This window comes from Hyla sarda, chromosome 2 (assembly GCF_029499605.1).
Source record: "Hyla sarda isolate aHylSar1 chromosome 2, aHylSar1.hap1, whole genome shotgun sequence".
Taxonomy (NCBI): domain Eukaryota; kingdom Metazoa; phylum Chordata; class Amphibia; order Anura; family Hylidae; genus Hyla; species Hyla sarda.
In genome coordinates, this window is record NC_079190.1 from 455,686,896 (window position 1) to 455,711,384 (window position 24,489).

The window sequence follows — 24,489 nt, forward strand, 5'->3', positions numbered from 1 at the left end:
CCATTTAAAAAAAAGAATGTCATTAACAAAAATTACCCATTGTTTACATCATTTTTTATATTAACCATATTTTAAAAACATTGTTGATGGTTTATTTATTTATTTTAAAAATTTGGCATTTTTTGCTATCTATATATTAAAATAATGAGGAATATGTAAAGCAGCTCATTACATCACCTTCTCAGGCAATGTTCCCTGGTATTAGCTTAGCTCCAGTTACGGAATATAAAAAACTTGGCATTAATCCCGATCAGTTTTTTATATTCCGTAACTGGAGCTAAGCTGATACCAGGGAAAATCGCCTGAGAAGGTGATGTAATGAGCTGCTTTGCATATTCCCCTACCCAGAATGCCCGCGGAGTGCTTAGTGGCCCTTGAAAGCTCCATCACACCAGAAGTGGTGAACTCTCCCTGAATTAAATACTCATCCCCTTTAGTTAAAATAATGATATAATCTTGCAGTTTTTATTCTGGCCACTAGGGCTAAAACTTTGCTTAGTCTTCCTGTTCTGAACAGATCATTTCCCAGTAATGCCTTTCTTCTCATAGCAGACAAGGAGTACAGTGAAAGGTACCAGTATATAGATAGCACTGGATATACATATACAGCAGTTTATAGATAACACTGGATCCAACAGCATTCACAAGAGAGATCAGCATAACGTCTTCAATTTATCTGGATAGGGCTTATCCTGTCTATTCCTTTCTATAACCATGTCCAAGCATATCACTGTTGTTTAAAAATAAATAATATAATAAATAATAATAGTTGTTGTTGTTATTATGCAAGATGGTTGCCCCCATAATAACATACAAAAAAAAGAAAATGAAATAAAATAAAATAAAAATAGAAACAGATTAGAAAAAAAAGAACATGTTTCAGTATCTCTCGATTCAGGAAAAAACAAAACATCTAGGTGACACATTCCCTTTAAATACTAGTCGACATTTAAAGGATCCTGGAACCAGAACAGCCTTTGTGGCACATTCAGTAGTGCTGCTTGTTGCTATAGATTAACCCCCTACTGCACGTTACTTATGTACAATGGCTTGAGCATATGCTGCAGAAGGGAATGGCTTTGGTAATGACATATTAAGAGACCGCTATATGGACGTACCTTGTGACCTCCATGTGGTGTCATTATGAGCGCAACCCAAGGACCCCAGCTGTTGTCCTCGTCCTCAATCACCCAATGTAAACACTAATCTGGCCCGTGTACATTGCATTAATACCTATAGGATGTAGCATGTCTCTTAATGAATACTTGTTGACAATGTACTTATGCCCCTGTCGTCAAATAACCTTTGCACATCCTTCAGCGCGCTCCCTGCATCTGGAATGAAGGTGCACCACAATGGCCGCTCTATTCTTCCTTCTGAAGTCTTCGTTCACAGGACGCCAAGATATTTAGGATTTTAGAATAAAAGGAGATGGCCACTGCTTTTACACAATTCCATCATGTCCTCAGTAGGGCGCGAGGAATATATATTTTTATACTAATTTTTATTATTTTTTTATTTCTCATATTTATGGAAACAACCCGAGGCTTAGTACCATAAGAGTTGAAGGCAGTGGTCTCTAAACCGTGAATCTGCAGCTGTTGCCAAACTACAACTTCCAGCATGCCCGCACAGCAATTGCTGGGAGTTGTAGTTTTGCAACAGCTACAGGTCCAGGGTTTGGACACTAGTAGTGTTGCTCGCGAATATTCGCAATTCGAATTTTATTCGCGAATATCGCATATTCGCGAATTCGCGAATATAGCGCTATATATTCGTAATTACGAATATTCGTTTATTTATTTATTTATTTTTTTCACAGTACACATCATAGTGATCATCCCTCTCTGCTTCCAGCTTATGTGGTGTAAGAAGGCTCTAATACTACTGTGTGAGACTGGTGTGCAAATTTTCGCATATGCGGAAATTTGTGCATGATAATTTTCGCATATGCGAATTTTAGCTTATGTTAATTTTTGTATATGCAAATTTTCGCATATGTTAATTTTCGCACACGCGCATATTCGCATATGCGAAAATAAAACGAGAACATTACGAATATGACGAATATTCGTCCATATATTCGCGAATATTCGCGAATTCGAATATGGCCTATGCCGCTCAACACTAGACACTACTTGCTTAAAGGCATCATGCACACTGCTTAATATGTCTTGTACAATATCCATGTTTTATGGAGCTGTAGAATTCTGCAGGTTCATGCTATGCCTGACATAAAGGAATATACAGTTTTTATGGGAATTTTTACCCCTATGAGTATTGCCACTAGTGGATAATTTCACCATAACTTCACCATGATCCACTGTATGTGCTGCCATACTGTCTCTGTGTACACAGCCTTGTGTGTGCAAGAGGCCAAAACTGTGGCACTTTCTTTATCTATTTATTAATTTATTTTATAAGTGTGATTTTATATATATATATATATATATATATATATATATATATATATATATATATATATATGTGTGTGTATATGTTTACTTATTTATCTTATGTGGTTTTATTTGTATTTTAGATTACCGAGCCGCAGATACTATGCCATCCACTATACCTTACAACCAGTCCCATGATCAAAACACCGGTGGATCGTATAACAGTTCAGATCGAGGAAGCAGCACATCGGGTAAATATATCCATAGATTTTATTATTATTATTATTATTATTATTATTATTATTATTATTTATTCATTAATTTTTTTATGAACAATTTTAGATTATGATTCAATATTTGTATTTGTTTATTTTAAATGTTTAATTAATTAATTTTGATTTATTTATTTTGATTTTAATTATTATCTATAATCATCTCTAATAATAATGTAGGATTTAAAAGGGAGCCTTCCACATTTAAATTGCAGTCCAAACTGCAGGCATCATGTTATACAGTTGAAGGAGCTGAGCAGATTGATATATAGTTTTGTGGGAATAGTTCTAAGATAACTTGTCATTTATTCTTGTAAATCTCTGTTCATTCTGAACTAAGTAGTCATGTGGGCGGTGCTTCTCAGTGATTGGCAGCTATCTGTGTATAAATGTTCATAAAGAGAGCTGTCAATCTCTGAGCAGGACAGCCCACTTGTCTACTTAGACCATTCTGGGCTAAGTATAGTTTAACAAGAAAAGTTTCAGGATAACGTGTCGGTGGCCGGTCTTTCTCAGTGATTGACAGATATCTGTGCAGAATGGTCTAATTAGTCAAGTGGGTGGTCCTGCTCAGTGAATGACAGCTCTCTATCTACTCACGCACATATATCTGTCAGTCACTAAGAAGGACCTCCCACTTGACTATTTAGCCCAGAATGAGCAGAGATTTACATGAATAAATTACAAGTTATCCTGGAACTTTTCCCACAAAACTATATTTAGCTCAGAATGGTCTAAATAGTCAAGTGGCCGGTACTTCTCAGTGATTGACTGCTCGCTATATACAGACCTATACACAGATATCTGTTAATCACTGAGAAGGACCGCCCACATGACTATTTAGCCCAGAATGAGAAAAGGATTACATTAATAAATGTTTTTCCCATAAAACGATATATATCTCATTCTGCTCAGCTCCTCCTGCTCTGTATCATGATGCCTGCAGATTAGACTGCATTTTCAATGTTCAATTTATAAAATATTTCTTAAATTGGTATATATATTTTTTGTTTTTTTTGTTTGGGTAATACAGCTGAAGTCATATTTTTGTTACTGTGTTAGTAAAATGTTCAAATTCTTCTTCTTCCAAAAAATAATTAAATTTAGCCTAAAACAATTTTTCGACAAGTACAGATGATGTATATTCAGTGACTTAATGCAACAGTGAAACGTTAATAGATCATATCAGATCACGCTGTATTTTAGGTTTCAGCGATTAAATGATAAAGAAAAGAATAAAGAGCACCAGAAAAAATATGTCCACAGCTCATTTGTTTTAGATGATAATCTATAATGCAATTAATTGCTTGAGGAAAATCCCCCTCAATGGCATTCCTTGTAAATTGCATTTGTGACTTTATTGTGTTTTAGGTATTTATAAACTATAACCGTAAAGGATATATTTCTGGGTAAAATATGAGATTTATTATTATAACTGTATGAAAGGAAGATTTATTATGCAGACATAAGCATTATCCTTGTATATTAGGTGACCTTCATTCTCTTACAGGGAGTCAAGGTCATAAAAAGGGAACTCGAGCTCCAAAAGGATCCAAACAGGCTGGTATGAACTGGGCTGATCTGTTGCCACCACCACCGGCTCATCCGCCGCCACATGGTGCCAGTGAGGAGTATACCATGTCAACAGATGACGGGTGAGACAATCTGTTTATGCAATCCTTTGATTTTACTGACTGAGGACCCCTGCAGGACAGCTTTTGTATTGCAGTAGAAGAGCTAAATGATTGGATGCATTGCTACATATACCAGGCAGCATGTAGCAGGATGGGATGGTTCCAGTCCACTACTATGATTCCTTGGTATTTTGGTGGACTAGGTTGAACCCTGTCTAAAAGTAATACTTTGGTCACTTTCTGCCATCGGTCTTGGCTACAATTTAACTATCTTTGTTGTGTATTGTATAGTGGTAGAAATAACTTGGATAACATAAAAACCATAGAGGGGGATACAAATTAGACAACTTATATTGCACATTGAAGACATGTTTCTTGATATCCTGTTATCTTAATGCCATTCCTTCTGTGAGATCCACATATATAGTAACAGACCTAGTAACGCAGTATAGACCACCAAGTAAATAATATGTATTGTGGTTTTGACATGATGGCACTACCAGGTACTAAGGCTAGGGCGTAACCAACAATTGCCATGCCCCACTGTATGTATCATGCTGCATCACATTAAGGTAATTAGTTGGTTCAAGTTTTAATCCACAAGTAGCCACAACAACATTCTGACAGTTTTAAGAAATCTATCTGAGATCTAATTTTTTCAACAGTGGTTGCGGGCACTTGTGGCACATTGTGATCCCATTTGCTCTCCTTAGCTGTGGTGCAGTATGAACACTGGAGTGGGACACACTTATTTTTGGCCACTTGGCCTGTGTCACTGTTAAAATTGACATGTAGGCTGCAGGGGTTTTCCTACGATAGTGTGTGATGGTATATTGATAGAATATGACATCACTGTTTGATTGATGTCTGACCTGTTGGAATCCTCAGGAAGATTGCTGTACCCACTGGTTGGGTCCATTGCAATCTGCTTTAGTCTAGTTAGTTAAAGGGGTATTCTGCCCCTAGACATCTTATCCTTTGAATAGAGGATAAGATGTCTGAACGCGGGGGGTCCTGCCACTGGGTACCCCCACGATCGCCCTGCTTCACCCGGCGTTCATTTAGAGTGTTGGGTGCAGCACCGGAGGCTCGTTATGTCACGGCCACGCCAGTTTGTGACATCATGGCCACGCCCCCTCAATGCAAGCCTACGGGAGGGACGTGGCGTCTGTCACGACCCCCTCCTATAGACTTGCATTGAGGAGGCGTGGCCTTGACATCACAAACGGGCATGACCAAGATGTCACAAGCCTCTCATCCAGCATGGAGCGAAGTTCGCTCCCTGTACTGGATGTCTGTGGTGCCGCAGCCAAGATCGCGGGGATCAGACATCTTTTCCCTTATCCTCTGGAAAGGGGATCAGATGTCTAGGGGTGGAATACCCCTTTAAGCAAAGAGTAAGGTTTACAGTAAAGTGACGCAACCAAGGGCCATATACATATATATATATATATATATATATATATATATATATATTTTTTTTTTTTTTTGCAACAATAAGTATGTTAGAAAATCCAGTTTCTTCCTTGAACCAGCATACAAATTATGACAAGATACTTAAGATATACTAAGAGTTTGTATGCATGACTTTTTGTACTTGAGCTCTTGTTTTTGTCATCAACATTGTCAGGTATGACAGAGAGCTGCCATGTCCAATGCCACCAACAAGAATGTATCTCCAGCAAGATGAGTTAGAAGAAGAAGATGAACGAGGTCCTACACCTCCAATACGAGGGGCTGCTTCTTCCCCAGCTGCCGTGTCCTATAGCCACCAGTCCACAGCCACGCTGACTCCATCACCTCAGGAGGAGCTCCAGCCGATGCTTCAGGAATGTCAGGAAGATTTAGTACTAGCTCAACATCAGCTTGAGAGAAGGTAATATCTCCAACATAGCTTCACCCGGATAGGTCTATGCCAATCAGCCATTTGCCAGAGCCATGGCACCAGCATACACAGTAAAAACACCAAAAAGCAGGTAACTTCATACCTTGCGTAGTGGCTGTGCTGGGTTCTGAAGCTCAGCTCCCATTCACTCTGTCAACTGTGTAATCTGGGGCCGTTGCTTTGATACTGCTAATTGGCGGAGATATCAAATTGTCAAATGGACTATCCTGGGTGTCGGGGTACCCTTTTGACTTTGTCATTTGTTATATATCATGTAATATCATGTCACTTATGTTTCTCAGCAGTACACTATATGCTACTTAATTATTATAAGTCGGGGGAGTTAGGCTCCTTTCACACTACAAAATTACTCCGTTTTGTAGATCTGCACGAAGTTCCATCTGAAAATCAGCTGTAAAACTGCAGTTACAAAATCCTATACGGCTGTTAGAAAATCCCATTATAGTCTATGGGATTTTTCTATTTGCATGCACTATTTCTCCCGTTACTATCTTCCGTCACAAAATAGCGGCCATTATTAATAACAGGCTATAACAGGTTAAAACGGCTATTAGAAAAATCCCATAGACTATAATGGGATTTTCTAACAGCCGTATAGGATTTTGTAACTGCAGTTTTCAGCTGATTTTTGTACGGAACTTTAAAACAGAGTAATTTTGCAGTGTGAAACAAGCCTTATGCACAAAGATGACAAATGTGGCTCTCCTACATGATGTCCTTGTAGCTTTACATGAGAATTGTGATTATAATGTTACTAATTGCTGGACTATTAAGCTATGTTCCCACAGTGTCAATATGATTTTTTTTTTTTTTTTAAATAAAGCGTACATTTTAAAAAATTTTTACATTGTGTGAACAGAGCCTAAGGTTGGGTTCACACATTGGGGAAGATTCATCAAAACCTGTCCAGAGGAAAAGTTGCTGAGTTGCCCATAGCAACCAATCAGATAATTTCTTTCATTTTGAACAGGCCTCTGAAAAATGAAAGAAATGATCTGATTGGTTGCTAAGGTAAACACAGCAACTTTTCCTCTGTACAAGTTTTGATAAATCTCCCCATAGTGTTTTGGTCAGTATTTTGATGAGTATTTTTTTTTTAGCCATAACCAGCAGTGGGTCCAAAAAGACAGAAAAAGATGCTAACATTTCCATTATAGTTTCCAAATATTTCCATTATAGTGTCAGCTCCATGCCTGCTTTTTCTCTAAAAATACTGACCAAATTACTATGTTCCTGTTTTTTCCCCATCCTTAGGGAAGGGCCACACCTAGCGCATTCCGCAACGGCTTCAGCAGTCACATGACCAAACTCCCTGCTGTGGCCGGGTGGCTCTGTGTGTTTGCTCGTCGCGTATTTCGCAGACACAAGGCCTCATTTACTAAGCTGAAACCGACCAGTTTCTGTCTGGTTATTTTGGCGCAGAGTGTCTGAGACGTGTGCGACAGTGTGCGCCTGAAAAATCCGACAAGCCCGACATTGCACGGTGAAAAGCCGAAAAGGGGGTGTGATCTGTCGCAAAGGGGGCGTGGTCGATCTGAAAAGGGGCGTTGTTTCACAACCCGACCGATTTACTATTGAAATCACAATATTCACACTGTGGATAAATGGCTGGAAATATCGACCTAGAAAAAGTTGGTCAAAAAATGTTCCCGACTTTTCCCAATAGTAAATAGAGAGGAATCCTGCAAGTCTGAAACAACTTTTCACACTGGTGAAAACCCGAAACTCTTAGTAAATGAGACCCATAGTGTTTACTCATAGCAGATGTGCAGCGGGAAATACGCCGCTACGAGCATACACACAGAGCTACTTGGCCGCAGCAGGGAGCTTAGTCTTGTGACTACCAATGACGCATCTACAGGGTGAAAGCCGCTGCATATGTGTTACGTGTGGCCCTCTTAGAGTGTTTTTTCCCCCACTTATTTCTTTTTATGTATCAATGTGTTTTCACGTGTCGGAAAAACTTTGGCACATTGGCGATGCATCAAATTGTGCAAAAGTTTTTAACTCCCTATCGAGAGTGAAAAACCATAGCCTGAAAAGATTGCAAAAATAGGGTAAAAAAAAAATAACTTGATTGTTAAAAAACAAAACTATGAGCACATTTTGAGAAGAAAATGGCGCATGCCGTTAACAAATATAGTGAAATGCATTTCCTCTGACTTTTTTTCTCTCATAAATTTACATAAAAAATTAAATAGTAAATGTGTGAACCCAGTCTAGGAGTGAAATCATGGTTTAAAGACCTTCTGGTAAATATCATATTAATTAATTTAATACATTTTGGCATTAAGTATTTTATTTCTGTGAAATGACTCCATAGTTCACATGTTCTGCATCTGTTATGGAGAATGGTAACCATATATTTTTATTTTTTTATTTGTAGCTTACACCACCCAAAAAATGCTAATGGTTTTGAATATTTGGGAAATACTTAGAAATATTAATTAACTACAATGAGTGTTTTTGCCATCAAATGGTTTGTGTGATCATTATGCATTAACATCTGGTAACACAGGAAAGATACTTAAAGGGGTTATCCAGGAAAAAACTTTTTTTTTATATATCAACTGGCTCCAGATAGTTAAACAGATTTGTAAATTACTTCTATTAAAAAATCTTAATCCTTTCAGTACTTATGAGCTTCTGAAGTTAAGGTTGTTCTTTTCTGTCTAAGTGCTCTCTGATGACACGTGTCTCGGGAACCGCCCAGTTTAGAAGAAGTTTGCTATGGGGATTTGCTTCTAAACTGGGCGGTTCCCGAGACTTGTGTCATCAGAGAGCACTTAGACAGAAAATAACAACCTTAACTTCAGAAGCTCATAAGTACTGAAAGGATTAATATTTTTTAATAGAAGTAATTTACAAATCTGTTGAACTTTCTGGAGCCAGTTGATATATAATTTTTTATTTTGTTTTCCTGGATAACCCCTTTAAGAGCGCATTGAAAAGCTATTTCTGCTGGAGGCACCCTGGTTGGGAAACACTGGTCTAAAACACAAAATAAGGGACAATATGACTTTAAATTGACTTTATCTAATCCACAGACGACATCAAATAAGTCCCCCACCTCCGCCCAGGCCTATATCGCCACCTCATACATACGGATACATTTCCGGACCAATAGTGTCTGACATGGATACAGACGTCCCAGAAGAAGAAGGGGACGAAATGGATATGGAGACGGCAAAGATGCAAAGTCGAAGACTTCTGTTACGTGGCTTAGGGCCGACCCCCGCCTCTAGTGTCGGAGACTTGGAGAGTTCGGTCACAGGCTCGATGATCAACGGATGGGGTTCTGCCTCCGAGGAGGACAATGTCTCCAGTGGGAGATCGAGTGTCAGCTCTTCCGACGGCTCGTTTTTTACCGATGCCGATTTTGCACAGGCTGTCGCGGCCGCCGCAGAATACGCAGGACTGAAAGTAGCAAGACACCAAATGCACGAAGCAGCAGGTGGTAAGTAATAGACATGAAAAAAGTATTTGTCCCCCTCCTTAAAGGGGTACTCCTGTGGAAAACATTTATTTTATTTTTTTTATCAACTGGTGCCAGAAAATTAAACAGATTTTTAAATTACTTCTATTAAAAAATCTTAATCCTTCCAGTACTTATCAGCTGCTATATGCTCCGCATGAAGTTCTTTTCTTTTTTAATTTCCTTTCTGTCTGACCACAGTGCTCTCTGCTGACACCTCTGTCCATTTTAGGAACTGTAAAGAGTAGAATCAAATCCCCATAGCAAACAGTTCCTGACATGGACAGAGGTGTCAGCAGAGAGCACTGTGGTCACACAGGAAAGAAAATAACTTCCTCTGTAGTATACAGCAGCTGATAAGTACTGGAAGGGTTAAGATTTTTTAATAGAAGTAATTTACATATCTGTTTAACTTTCTGGCATCAGTTGATTTAAGAGAAAATGTTTTCCTGTGGAGTACAACTTTAAGATGCTTATTACAAGGCTTGACCATTCTACGGGGAAGGACGTGCAGCCCCCTGCTTCCTTGACATCCCCTATTTCACAGGGAGACATGTGGCTGAAGACAATGTTTTGTTTAGCAGGTTAAAATGACATGATCAGTTGATAAACAGATGTTTGCTTGTTTGTCGACAGATCGCTGGCCCTATTATACAGCCTCATGTAATAGGTCCCTAGGGCCTGATCAATTGCATTTAGCATTGCTCCAATATTTATAAGAAATTCTTAGTAACAAGGGGCACCACACAGGTTTAAAGAGGTATCCTATTTATTGCATATCCAGTTGGAGGTCCCCGAGCCCCATTTTTCTTTTGCATCGGCCACTGTACAGGGAGAGACAACTTGCAGCAGGAAAGAGTTGGGGACCCCATCCCAGATATAAGACCTACACGCTATGTTACATGCTTTACAAGATGGTATTACCCTTATAAAGGGGTATTCCGGGCAAAAACATTTTATCCCCTATCCAAAGAAAAGGGGATAAGATGTCTGATCCCGGGGGGGGGGGAGGGGGCCCATTGCTTAGACCCCCCGCGATCTCCCTGCAGCACCCGCTGAATCTCCAGTTTCGGAAACCTCCGAGTTTCCGGGACTGGGGACGTCACGCCACGCCCCCTCCATTCATGTCTATGGGCCGTCACGCCCCCTCCCATAGACATAAATGGAGGGGCCGTGGTGTGACGTGACGTCCCCAGCCCAGGAGGTTTCCGAAACTGGAGATTCAGCACCTGCATAGAATGCGGGTGCTGCAGGGAGATCGCTGCAGGGAGATCGCGCCATCAGACATCTTATCCCCTATCCTTTGGATAGGGGGATTAAAGGGGTTATCCAGGAAAAAACTTTTTTTTATATATATCAACTGGCTCCAGAAAGTTAAACAGATTTGTAAATGACTTCTATTAAAAAATCTTAATGCTTTCAGTACTTATTAGCTGATGAAGTTGAGTTGTTCTTTTATGTCTAAGTGCTCTCTGATGACACCTGTCTCGGGAACCGCCCAGTTTAAAAGCAAATCCCCATAGCAAACCTCTTCTACTCTGTGCAGTTCCTGAGACAAGCAGAGATGTCAGCAGAGAGCACTGTTTCCAGACAGAAAACAACAACTCAACTTCAGCAGCTGATAATTATTGAAAGGATTAAGATTTTTTTAATAGAAGTAATTTACAAATCTGTTTAATTTTCTGGAGCCAGTTGATATATATATATATATAAGTTTTTTTCCTGGAATACCCCTTTAAATGTTTTTGCCCGGAATACCGCTTTAACTGTGAAATCTGTTTTCATGCAATGTGTTATGTCTAAGATTATTTAGATTTTACTCATATCGCTGAATCTACATAGCTTTAAACGTGACCAATTTACCCAATATATAAACCATTCCGCACTTCAAAAAATATACCCGGCAGCTATGATAGGAAATGTGTTATTGATGATAAAACCTACATATAGGGTGCAGTTAGGGGGATAGATTTTTTTCATCTCTGCTTTTAAGTGCTTTGTGTGAATGTCGTGCACTTATACTTATGTAGGCGTACAGTAATGCCTTTCATTCAACTACAGCTTATCGTTTCTATTTTTTAGCAGTTGCCTGACTCTCTGCATTTTCATTATAATTTGCCATATGTGATATCAAAATGCTGTATTGCAATGTGCTATGTATGCCGCTGTTACAGAATAACACACTTAAAGCAAGCAATCCTTTCACCGTAAACATGTTGTCCTATCTGCAGGCAGCAGAGTGTTATAGAGATGGGGGAGCGGAGTGTATATACCGTATATATATATATATATATATATATATATATATATATATATATATATTTAGTATAAGATCAAATAAATTGGCTAATATCGTTCCTCATTCTGGGCCCAGGAGTCCAGTCAGTCCAGACGGTCATATGTAATGATTGACATCCTTCTATATACCGTATTTTTCGCCATATAAGACGCTCCGGCATAAGACGCACCTAATTTTATAGGATAAAAATCTAGAAAATAAAGATTCTGAACCAAATACAATGTAAAGTATAGGACAGTGATCTTCAACCTGTGGACCTTCAGATGTTGCAAAACTACAACTCCCAGCATGCCCGGACAGCCGTTGGCTGTCCGGGCACGCTGGGAGTTGTAGTTTTGCAACATCTGGAGGTCCGCAGGTTGAATACCACTGGTATAGGAAGTAGTACTCACGTGTCCCCGCTGCTCCGAACCCGTCACCGCTGCCCTGTCCCCGTCGCTCCGGAACGTCTCTGCTGCCCGGTATCCTGGCACTCCGTCGCCGCCATGACGCCGCTACGCACGCCGCTCCTATTGGATGACGGGACGGCGTGCGCGACGAAGTGATGCCGACGAAGGAGAGCGCCGGCCATGCAGGGGTTCCCGGCACGGAGCAGACACCGAGGAGGCAGGTAAGGTCCCTCCCGGTGTCCTGTAAGCTGTTCGGGACGCTGTGATTTCACCGCTGCGGTCCCGAACAGCCCGACTGAACAGCCAGGTTAGTGTTATTTTCGCTTCAGACGCGGCGGCCAGCTTTGATCGCCGCCTCTGAAGGGTTAATACAGGACATCACCGCGATCGATGATGTCCTGTATTAGCCGCGGGTCCCGGCTGTTGATGGCCGCAGGGACCGCCGCGATAGGGGTGTATTCGCCGTATAAGACGCACCAACTTTTCCCCCCCAGTTTTGGGGAAGAAAAAGTGCGTCTTATACGGTGAAAAATACGGGTAAGTGTGCATTTATTGAGTAGAACCGTCCACTGTGCTCAAAAGCCAAGGATGAACGGGGAATTAAGTCAAAACGTTTAAACTTATTCTACACCTTTTCCCATAAACTTTGATAACAAACTGCTCAGCTCCTCCTGATCTCTAACATGCTGCCCACAGATAGAGCAACAACTTTCCTCCAATGATAGATGTTTGTGTTTGCACACAGATGTAGTAGCTGCCAAAATGCTTGGCTGTATGCTACTATTTATATGGTAAGCTACTCTATCCGTGTAGTGCACCACAGAATGTATTGTACGTACAGGACTCTAGAGGGCACTGAGCGGTGATGCATACAGTACTGTATGCATCATCATTCATGTAACATTTGCCAGTCTCGGTTTGAGGGCACCTGGCCTGGTGAATGAGCAGCAGTGCATATAGTACAGTGATCCCTCAACTTACAATGGCCTCAACATACAATAGTTTCAACATACAATGGTCTTTTCTGGACCATTGTAAGATGAAACCAGACTCAACATACAATGTTCAGACAGTCCAGATCTGTGAAACTTGTCAATGGCCGGAAGAACTCACCAATTAGAATGGTTTACTGGTAAAACACCCTGAAGTGTAAGCACTGACTGATGTCTGGTAGCGCCCCCCTACAGTACAGGGAGGTATTACATGTTCTGTACTACTCTTTGGGCCAGGATTAGCTGCTCCTTTGGACACCACGTAAGGGCGACTCCATTTTACTTTTTTAGGACATTGCGTGTTCTGTACAGGACCCCAAAGAAGCTCCTGTCCTCTACATAGACCAGTGTTTCCAAAGCAGGGCGCCCCCAGCTGTTGCAAAACTACAACTCCCTGCATGCCCGGACAGCCTTTGGCTGTCCGGGCATGCTGGGAGTTGTAGTTTTGCAACAGCTGGAGGCTCCCTGCTTGGAAAACACTGACTTAGACAGTGATTTACAGCTCCCAGCAGATCTTTCTTACTTTTATATGTAAGGACTTTCTTTATCTATATTAGTTATCTACTTATTTTTTCTTTAATTCTCACTTTTTTTTCCTATTTTTGGATGACATTTTGGGGCTTTAGAACCAATTACCAGGTTTCCATTGAGTTTTGGTCTCAACATACAATGGTTTCAATATACAAGGGTTTCAACATACAATGGTCATCCCAGAACCAATTAATATTGTAACTTGAGGGACCACTGTACTGTGTGGATCGCCGCTCACAACAGTACAGCCAGTCCGCTGTGCTTCAGCTGTGCTCTGGTTTATCTTGGTGTTGCGCTGCCATGCTTCATGCCAGGCAGTTCATCTGTGTGATGGAATTGAAAAAAATAGCATATGGCTTAGGCTGGGTTCACACTACGATTTGAAGTATGGTTCCCGCATACGGCTGGGAGGAGGGGTGAGCGAGGCTTAATCGCGGCGCCCGCACTCAGCCGTATTCGGGAACTGTAGTTAATGTATGTCTATGAGCCAACCAGAGTGAACCGCAGCCTCCAGTCAGCTGCTTTTTCGGCCGTATGTGGGCAAAAACGTGGTCGACCACGTTTTGCCTGTGGTCGGGAAACCGCATACGGCCGAAAAAGCAGCCGACCGGAGGCTGCGGTTCACTCCGGTCGGCTCATAGACATTCATTAACTACGGTTCCCGAATACGGCTGAGTGCGGGTGCTGCAATTAAGCCCCGCCCACCCCTCCTCCCAGCCGTATACGGGAACCGTAGTTCAAATCGTAATGTGAACCCAGCCTTAGGCCAGTTTCCACCAGAAATCTTAGCTGATTGTTTTATTGTTGAGGGATTTTCCATTGCTAACAATAACAACACCCTGAAGAATATAGATGTGAAATGCGTTACCAATGACTTTTTTCTACCATGAAAACCACCATTGGAGAGAATGATAATTATACAGGAATATCTAGTCAATCAGTAGTAACTTTTTTTTTTTTTTTTTAGTTTTTTTTGGCTTAGACAACCAGGAAACAAAATGCATTTGATCATATTACTCCATGGCTCCACCAAATTCACGTTTCAGACAAAAGCCTTGTAGTCGTAGCTAACTATATAACATTACATGTACTTACGGTTTAATGTTCTCATTTATTAGGACGGAGACATTTCCACTGTCCCAGACCTACAAGCCCGGTGTCAACGGATAGTAACATGAGCACTGCCGTGATGCAGAAAAGCCGCCCAGCCAAAAAACAGAAACACCAGCAAGGACATCTACGGAAAGATGTCTACACAGATGGTGAGATTCATTTAAATACAACACAATTAGGCTTTTATTACAGTTCTGTCATTTCAATGCATATGGCATGAATGGAGTCTTTCTCCTTTTTTTTTTCCAAGTTTCTGTTTTTTTTAAGTCTAATTTATTTTTAATGTCTTTTAGAACTTTTTACTATGTTAATGAATCATTTTAAGCTGTCAGTGGATGGCACCACTTTGCAGTATTGTTCTCTTGAGACAAAATAAGTCTACCGGTTGTTTTCATAGTAGTAGTGATATCATAAAAAAAATGGAATACCTCATTTCTGCTTCTTCTCCCAGGCAATTTCCAAAACACTGATGAAACAGGAAAAACTATTAAATATAGGGATCTTGAGATCTTTTTTTTATATATATAATGTACAGTGTAAACTTTCAGTGGTGCAATCTTACTTAACCATGACTCCAAAATAATTTTCATCTACAGAATTCCTTTAGGACATTAAAGGGGTATTCTGAGATTTAAAAAATAAATAAATAACTTTCCCAGGTCGCCAGCAGCTCCCGGTTAAGCAACTTTGCAACAACCCCCCTTCCTAGCTGCTTTTGAGACGACCTGTTGAAGCACACCACCTCTTCATACATTTCCTTGCCAGGTGGGGGCCAAATCAGGGCTGGTATTAGGGGGTGGTGATTTCACTCAGTTGTGGCATCAGTTGCGTAGAGATCTAGGCTGAGTTCACTTATGCCTGATGCCGGACATATGGGAACCCAGCCTCTCTGATCCAATACCAACTGTGCTGGTCAGTTTATTCACCTCTCCCCTCACTCCTGCCAGGTCCCTCTCTAAACTAATAACACTAGGAAAACAATACCCAACAATCACCCAACACTCTGCAACGATGCTTAATCAGGAAGATGTATTGGTCCATATGATGAATGTCTTCCGTCTTGTCTGCTCCTCACATGATCCTTTGCATATTTCTTTTATGCTTTCCCAATATTTTGGAGCTCGCTAGCTACTCCCAGACTTTAAACAATTTGCCACCATCAAAATTTCCTAAAAGAACCTAAAAACACTGTTCAGAAAAACCTACAACAACCCTGCAGCCTACTCTCACCTACAGTCTCCCTTCCCTTGTAGATCATAAGCCCTCATGGGCAGGTCCCTTTCTCCCCCTGTACCAGTCTGTCACAAGCTTAGTTCAGGTTTATTGTACTTGTTCATAGTAATATAAGTAGTTATGGGAATAGTAGTAGCATTAGTGTTATACTAGTAATAGTAGTAGAAGAAGAAGCACTAGCAGCAGTAGTAATGGTAGTAGTAGAGGTAGTAGTAGCAGTGTGCTGCCATTTATACTTGCTCATAAAATACATTGGGATCGACGGGACCCAAGTGGTGATACCAATATGCAAGTTAGATAACCATTGCCTTTATTAGTATTGCATTTTTTCTGTTATAATTTTTTTTATAAAAACAAATTGTTTTAGGACAGAGTGAAAAGTTTTACACTATCTTATGTATTCTATTATTCCTACTATTCACAAAAAAAATGCACAATTGGACAATTATGAGAATTGCCTGTGGATTATGCTATCATCTTTACCGCAGCTATTAGTCCATTATCTAGTATGGACTCCAGCTTTCCATTGCATATATCATACAAAATCTATCTAGAATAACATGATGATTAATTATTTTCATTTTGCAAATGATGGACGGCTGCTGTGAGGAGCAATGGTATCAGGATCAGGAGGGCTCTTATTGGGAATCAATGCACTTTAGTTGCTGACACTAAATATCATTTTCATTGATTGAAGATCTGAAGGGAAATATTTAGAATTATTCTGTTTCCTATGATGAAGCAAATATGTTTTTTAAAAGGTTTCTTGAAACTTTAGTTTTTATTGCAGTGTCCGGGATTTCACCTCATGTAATAATAATATATTAAAGGGGTACTCCGGCCCTAAGACATCTTATAAGATGTCTGACCGCAGGGGTCCCGCCGCTGGGGACCCCCGCATTCTTGCATTCGGCACCCACCTCTTTGAGCTGCACGCCGCTCTGCCAGCTCACAAACTGCCGAGTGCCGACCACGGGGCCGGAGTATCGTGATGTCACGACTCCGCCCCATGTGATGTCTCGCCCCGCCCCCACTATGCAAGTCTATGGGAGGGGGCGTGACAGCTTGCGGCGTGCAGCTCAAAGAGGTGCGTGCTGAATGCAAGATTACGGGGGTCTCTAGCGGCGGGACCCCTGCGGTCAGACATCTTATCCCCTATCCTTTGGATAGGGGATAAGATGTCTTAGGCTGGAGTACCCCTTTAAATGCTTGTGCGTGCTGTTGGAGAATATTGACGTGATACGGATCCCATGCCCTTTAGCTGTTAGGCTATTGTAAGGATATATTTTGCAAGGGAAGGTTCCTTTTATTTAGATTCTCTTCAAAGGGAATGTGTCATCAAAAAAGTGACCTATTGCTTAAATCAGGTATCTATGTTAACCCTATTAAAATTTTATATATATATATATATATATATATATATATATATATATATATATATATAAACATTTTTTATTTTTGCTATCTATATTTTATAGCAATCCTGAAATCTTGCAGTTTCCATTCTGGCCGCTAGGTCTAAAACTAAGCTGAGTAAAAGGTGACACCAGTAAAGGAATAACACTGGATCCACCACCATTCACAGTAAAGATCGGCCTCCACCCTTCCTGTAGGATAAAAATAACTCTTTTGCGTGTGAATAGGACAGGTCCTGTCTATTGCTGTGTGTATGGTCCATGGGTCCTGCAATAATGCATGCCACTAAATGCCGCTCCAGTCACATGAGGGACACAGGACCCCTGTTCTAGTGATTGATGGGGGGCCCAGCTATAGGAATTCCGCTGATCAGAGCTATACATATACTGTTATTGGTGATACATTTTAATCTTAGGATAGCCCTAATATTCTCCAGTACATGATGATGATGATGATGATGATGATGATGATGATGATGATGATGATGATAATAATAAATAATAATGCATTATTATTATTATTCATAAGAAATCATTCTGTAAAGTCATACCATGATAATGATGATGATAATAACTATTATTATTATTATTGCTGTTGTTGTCATTATAAATATTATTCCTAATAAATCTTTCTGTGAAGTCCGAAAGTTTTTCCCCCTAGATTTTCTGTTTATAGACACCATCCTCCTTATTTTGCTTTCACCATGTTTGTTTCCTGATCTACAGATGCGATACCAACCCTCCTGCACGTCGATGCAATATTTATAGTCCTATAGATGAAATGGCACATTTGAATAGAAATAGTTTTGCACATGACATTTCCAAAAAAAAAAAAAAAAAAAAGCAGAAAATGCCAAGGGTTTATTGAAACCTTTATTTCTGCAGATAATCTGCTTACTCCTGCCGCTTTGCATCTTGATGGGTTAAATGCATCCTTTTTCTCCATCCTAGCCATACGGCAACAATAATGGCATATACAGATGGAGCAGAGCTGAATTTTTCATTTCACTGTTCAATAAAACAGTGTTCTTTATTTTTTTTTTTTTCAACCAATGTGTCTCCAGCTGTTGCAAAACGACAACTTCCAGCATGCCCCGACAGCCGGAGGCTGTCGGGGCATGCTGGGAGTTGTAGTTTTGCAACAGCCGGAGACACACTGGTTGGGAAACACTGCAATACAACATTATATATATATTTTGAATGGAAAAAAAAATTATAATATATATATATATATATATATATATATATATATATATATATATTTTTTTTTTTTTTTATATATATATATATATATATATATATATATATATATTGAATGGAAAAAAAAATATATATTATTTTTTTTTTTCATTCAAAATCATATCTGCTGCATATTAATATATATATATATATATATATATATATATATATATATATATATATAGTCCCATCCAACATAAGTCATTCAGGTGAATATCTCGGTCTGAAGCCGCCGACAGCACGCCATCCGAGCTCATATCTAAAGTGTTATTTCACGCAAATTTTGTGCAAATAAACGCGCATCCTCTAATCATCCGTCTTCATGCCTTCACACACAATATCGACCACGTCTGAAAAGGTAATTCTTGTATTCCCAAAAGGGCACGGGAGGAAAAGCAAACAGTGGGCTAATGTTTGAAGGAGAAAGCCCTTAATGAAAACGCCTCAGGTGGCGCACCTATTTAATTAATTAATTTATTTATTATTTTATTTTTTTTCTTATTTATTTATTTATTTTTTTATTTTTATTAAATATGTTGATATTTAATAAAAATAAATAAATAAATAAGAACAATCTCTCCCTCTTTCAGACTAAGAGCAACAAGGCAGCTTTCCTGGAAATTTATGTTTAGTACATTTTCCTATTTTTTGTCATCTTGTCAGCCTTAGTAAATTTGCAGAAGGGGAAGCGCCATCTCCTGCCTCTCGCCTCGCCGGTCGCCTCTTAGCAACAACAATCTGATTAGGAATTTCATTACCAGTCAGCAATTTTTCAAAGAGGGGCATCATTTTCCATTATCATATGAAAGCTTAATATTATAGATCCTTATCAATGGCTACACAAGCAGTTTTTGTGTATTTTTTTTATTTTTTCTCTCCTGTCTGAGAGTCTTAGGCACTTGATGGACAAAGAAAAAAAGAAAAAAATATTAAATAAAAAAAGAATGAAAAGGACAGAGCGCCCAGCATGACGAGCACAAGTAATTTTGGAGGGAGTCGTTGACCGGTATTATCAGTACTTTAGCCTGAGTATATGTTCAGGGGTCTGGATCGGAGATTAGACGAAATTTAACACAGACATGACAGTACACCTGGACAGCGTGGCTCCACACCACATCGGGACTATTGATAGGACTGATATTCTGGAAATGTATCTGATAGCACAAGGTTATTGCAGTGAGGATAGCTTAGAACAGGAGATCATTGTGTGCATTAATAAGAGTTTTAAGGTAAATAGACAGATATGGACAAAGTAATAATAATAAAGGTATTTCAGACTCATGCCTAGATCCTATATCTGTATAATACAGATATCTTGTAATGTAACTAGGAGTCAGGCTGCATTCACACTTTGTTTTTAGAAGCACACAATAAGAAAAGGAATAGTGGCACCGGTACCTGTATACACAGCTCCTCGAGATGGATAGTACGGACACTTGGGCAACTAACCAGACCAGCTCAGCTGACGGAGGTGCTAGGACAATGGGAAACCCAGTAAATACAAGTATATGGCAAAGAAAAACAGGCATCTTGCACTCACCGTCAAAATGCTGATAATATGGCTCCCATCTCGGGCTGCTCATTTAGGCATGAAAGACAAAGGTAGTGTGTGTGGGGCGCTCAGAGCCGCCTCTGAGCGGCCTACACTACCTTTGTCTTCCATGCCAGAGTGAGCAGCCCGAGGTGGGAGCCGTATTATCAGCATTTTGACGGTGAGTGCAGGACGCCTGTTTTTCTTTGCCATACACTTCATTTTTACATTACGGGTGCCGGATCCGGCTGGGGGAGGGGCAAACCGGGCTCTCCCGTACCCCAGCCGGACAAGCGCTGAACCCCATTTACTTCAATGAGCCGACCGGAGTCAAGCGCTCATTTTTGACCCGTTTGCGGTTTTGTGACCGGACCTACAACCATAGTATACTACCGTTTTAGGTCCAGTCGGGAAACCGCATGTGGGTCAAAAATGAGCCGACCGGAGTCACCGTTTGACTCCGGTCGGCTCATTAAAGTAAATGGAGTTCAGCGCTGGTCCGGCTAGGGTACGGGAGAGCCCAGTTTGCCCCTCCCCCAGCTGGATCCGGCACCCGTAATGTAAAAACGAAGTGTGAATGCAGCCTTAGATTTGGAGATTAGAAGACATCTGGACAAAAGTGGTAAAAATTCAAATTAAAGTTATATGTAAATGCTCACCATGACTTTACAATGCATCAGCTGACTGGTTTCAAAATCGGACCCCCATAGCCTCTATTAACTTGACTGTGTTTACTCTTTTGGCGCAATTTAAGGGTATGGTTTATGTAAACCATGCCGAAAAGTTTTCCTTCCTTTAGGGCATTCTTGTAAATTTCAGGGGCATCTTTTGGTGGTCCTGGGGGAAATGATTAAAGGAGTACTCTGGAGGAAAACTATTTTTTTCATATTAACTGGCTCCAGAAAGTTAAACAGATTTGTAAATACTTCTATTAAAAAATCTTAATCCTTACAATACTTATCAGCTGCTGTATACTAAAGAGGAAGTAGAGTTGTTCTTTTCTGTCTGACCACAGTGCTCTCTACTGACACCTCAGTCCATGTCAGGAACTGTCCAGAGTAGGAACAAATCCCCATAGCAAACCTCTCCTGCTCCAGACAGTTCCTGACATGCACAGAGGTGTCAGCAGAGAGCACTGTAGTCAAACAAAAAATTATTTTCCCAACTTTCTCTGGAGAATACAGCAGCTGATAAGTACTAGAAGGATTAATAGAATTTTTAATAGAAGTAATTTGCAAATCTGTTTAACTTCCTGATTGATTTAAAAAAAAAAGTTTTCTACTGGAGTACCCCCTTTAAACGTGATCTCCAGCGAAAATTAACTTATCCCCTGTCCACAGGATAGGGAATAAGTAGACCAAGTGCTCAGTGAGGAGCACGTGCTGCAGCCGGCATGCACTCCATTAATTTCTATGGGAGCGCCGTAAAGAGCCGGGTACAGCACCTGGGCATCATCCTCTCTCCTTTAGAAATGAATGGAGCGCGTGCCGTCTACCGGTAGACAACACGCGCTCCTCACTGAGAGAGCCTGTCCCAGAGATTGCGGGGGTACCCCGCGATCAGCTACTTATCCCCTATACACAGCATAGAAGATAACTTAATTTTTGCTGTAGATCTCCTTTAACCCCTTAAGGACGCAGCCCATTTGGGCCTTAAGGACGCAGAAAATTTTATTTTTACGTTTTCATTTTTTCCTTCTCGCCTTCAAAAAATGATAATTCTTTTATATTTTCATCCACAGACTAGTATGAAGGCTTGTTTTTTGCGCGACCAGTTGTCCGTTGTAATGGGGAAATTAAAAAGAAAACCACAATTTTGCTAATTTTGGAAGGTTTCGTTTTCACGCCGTACAATTTACGGTAAAAGTGACGTGTGTTCTTTATTCTTTGGGTCAATACAATTAAAATGATACCCATGATTATACACTTTTCTATTACTGTTGTGCTTAAAAAAAATCACAAACTTTTTAACCAAATTAGTATGTTTAAGATCCCCCTCTTTTGAAGACCTATAACTTTTTCATTTTTCTGTATAAGCAGCGGTATGAGGGCTCATTTTTTGTGCCGTGATCTGTAATTTTTATTGATACCATATTTGCTTATATAAAACTTTTAATACTTCATATATTTCAGATATTTACGCACGTGGCGATACCAAATATGTATATAAAATATTTTTTTAACACTTTTTGGGGGTGAAATAGGGAAAATGGGGCAATTAACGTTTTTATTGGGGGAGGGGGTTTTTCAATTTTTTTTTACTTTTTTTAAAACTTTTAAAACTTTTATTTTTACACTTTAATAGTCCCCATAGGGGACTATTTATAGCAATCATTCGATTGCTAATACTGTTCAGTGCTATGTATAGGACACAGTACTGATCAGGGTTATCAGTCATCTTCTGCTCTGGTCTGCGGGAAGGCAGATCAGAGCAGAAGACTCCCGGAAGACAGAGAAGGCAGGTGAGGGGACCTCCGACTGCTGTGCTGGATGATCGGATCGCCGCGGCAGCGCTGCGGGCGATCCGATCATCCAATTCAGTGACCGCGATGCTGCAGATGCCGTGATCTGTATTGATCACGGCATCTGAGGGGTTAATGGCGGACATCCGTGGGATCGCGGATGTCCGCCTTTACCGGCGGGTCCCTGGCTGCGATCAACAGCCGGGACCTGACGCGCATTATCCGGGCATTGCTCCCATGCCCGCGGTTATGCTTAGGACGTAAATGTACGTCCTGGTGCGTTAAGTACCACGTCACCAAGACGTACATTTACGGCGCTCGTCGTTAAGGGGTTAACTGGACCAATTTTGACTTTTTTAATCCTATGGAATTCAGAAGCTGTAGTTGCATTGGGACAAACACGTGTCCCTTTACCACTCATTAAGACACTAGTATTATCTATATCACACTGTAGGAATCTGGCCCTGTTACAGCTTTACCCTTAGGAATCAGGCATGTTAAATCCTGGTCTTATCAGTTTTTTCTATGTATACCACTGCAAACACCAGACTGTCCCTATAGAAAAATATATAAAAAATAACAAAAGCTCACATATTTGTAACAAACCATTTACAAAATTAAAAAAGAGACTGCAAGAGGCCATTCTAATGTATCCTGCATTAAAACAGTAAATGTGATCAATATAAATAGTGTCTTATTCAGCATATTCTCTAAACTGAACTTCCATTCCCTCCTAATGTCAATGCCTCAATTAGCCGCCCGGTAATGTTGGTATAAATAGTAAATTTATGTCAAATTAGAAGCGGCTGTCGGGAGCTTATTTAGCTTTTATTCACACTAATCATTCGGATGGTGCAGGCTGTTATTGCAGTGCAGGGAATATTTACCACTTTGCATTGTAGGTTTTATTTTTGGTTCTCTCTCATTTTACAGTTTTTCCTGGTTCTTTCAGTAAAATGTTGGATAATTTTGTCTCTAAAATATTTAAAAACGGATTCATAAAGTGGCTCATACTGTAAGATATTCATCATATTTTTGTAATTTGGGTGTTATCAGTGGGATATCTAGGGCAATTCTTACTAGGTCTTTATAGGGAATACAGGATTTCACCCCCGCCCCCCCCCCCTACCCACTTCCATATTAAAGGGGTTGTTTGGTAAAATACCAACTTAACCATTATCCAGTACAGCAATCTGGTATCTTTAACACTTCCATAGAATTAAATGGAGTTTGTGTTGTCTGCAGCATGCGCTCTCGCTAAGAGCTGGGGCCCTGTTCTGGAGGTCACAGAGGGTCCCATATATGAGGCATTTACCTGATAATGTTTCTCAGTTGTGTTTTAGTAAAAAAAAAAATAATTAAATGAACTCAGATCTTTGTTTATTAATGTCCTTATGGGGAATTTTTAAGCAGAGGGGAAATAATACACTAGTTTCTGCAAGCAGAACTGAAGTATAAATCATGGTGGAGGAATAATGACAGGTGAAGAATAACAATCATCTACAATTACATCATCTGAGATTAGCCAAGACATAGATTTGTGACTCCAGGCCTGAAGATAAGTTGAAGATGTAAGAATGAAAAATAGCTGACTAGCCACACC

General features: G+C 40.1%; 1 protein-coding gene and 1 long non-coding RNA gene across 7 annotated transcripts in view; one reads left to right on the forward strand and one right to left on the reverse strand.

Moving 5' to 3' along the window:
* ROBO1 (roundabout guidance receptor 1) overlaps positions 1-24,489 on the forward strand; it is a 1,216,262-nt gene that overhangs the window by 1,185,767 nt on the left and 6,006 nt on the right. For all 5 annotated transcript variants that reach the window (XM_056559365.1, XM_056559367.1, XM_056559363.1 and 2 more), the window contains 5 exons: positions 2,540-2,647; positions 4,179-4,323; positions 5,933-6,178; positions 9,256-9,665; positions 15,013-15,156. In XM_056559365.1, the coding sequence (XP_056415340.1) occupies positions 2,540-2,647; positions 4,179-4,323; positions 5,933-6,178; positions 9,256-9,665; positions 15,013-15,156 (1,053 nt within the window). The remainder of the gene's footprint in view (positions 1-2,539; positions 2,648-4,178; positions 4,324-5,932; positions 6,179-9,255; positions 9,666-15,012; positions 15,157-24,489) is intronic.
* Positions 1-24,489, reverse strand: part of LOC130357049 (uncharacterized) — a 103,218-nt gene that overhangs the window by 36,982 nt on the left and 41,747 nt on the right. The window contains exons 1-2 of one of the 2 annotated variants that reach the window (XR_008889085.1): positions 20,293-20,368; positions 15,436-15,473 (exon numbers count right to left, since the gene is read on the reverse strand). This is a non-coding gene — a long non-coding RNA (uncharacterized LOC130357049). Of the gene's footprint in view, positions 1-15,435; positions 15,474-20,292; positions 20,369-24,489 lie in introns of those variants that run through there. The other variant, XR_008889086.1, reaches the window with a different exon arrangement.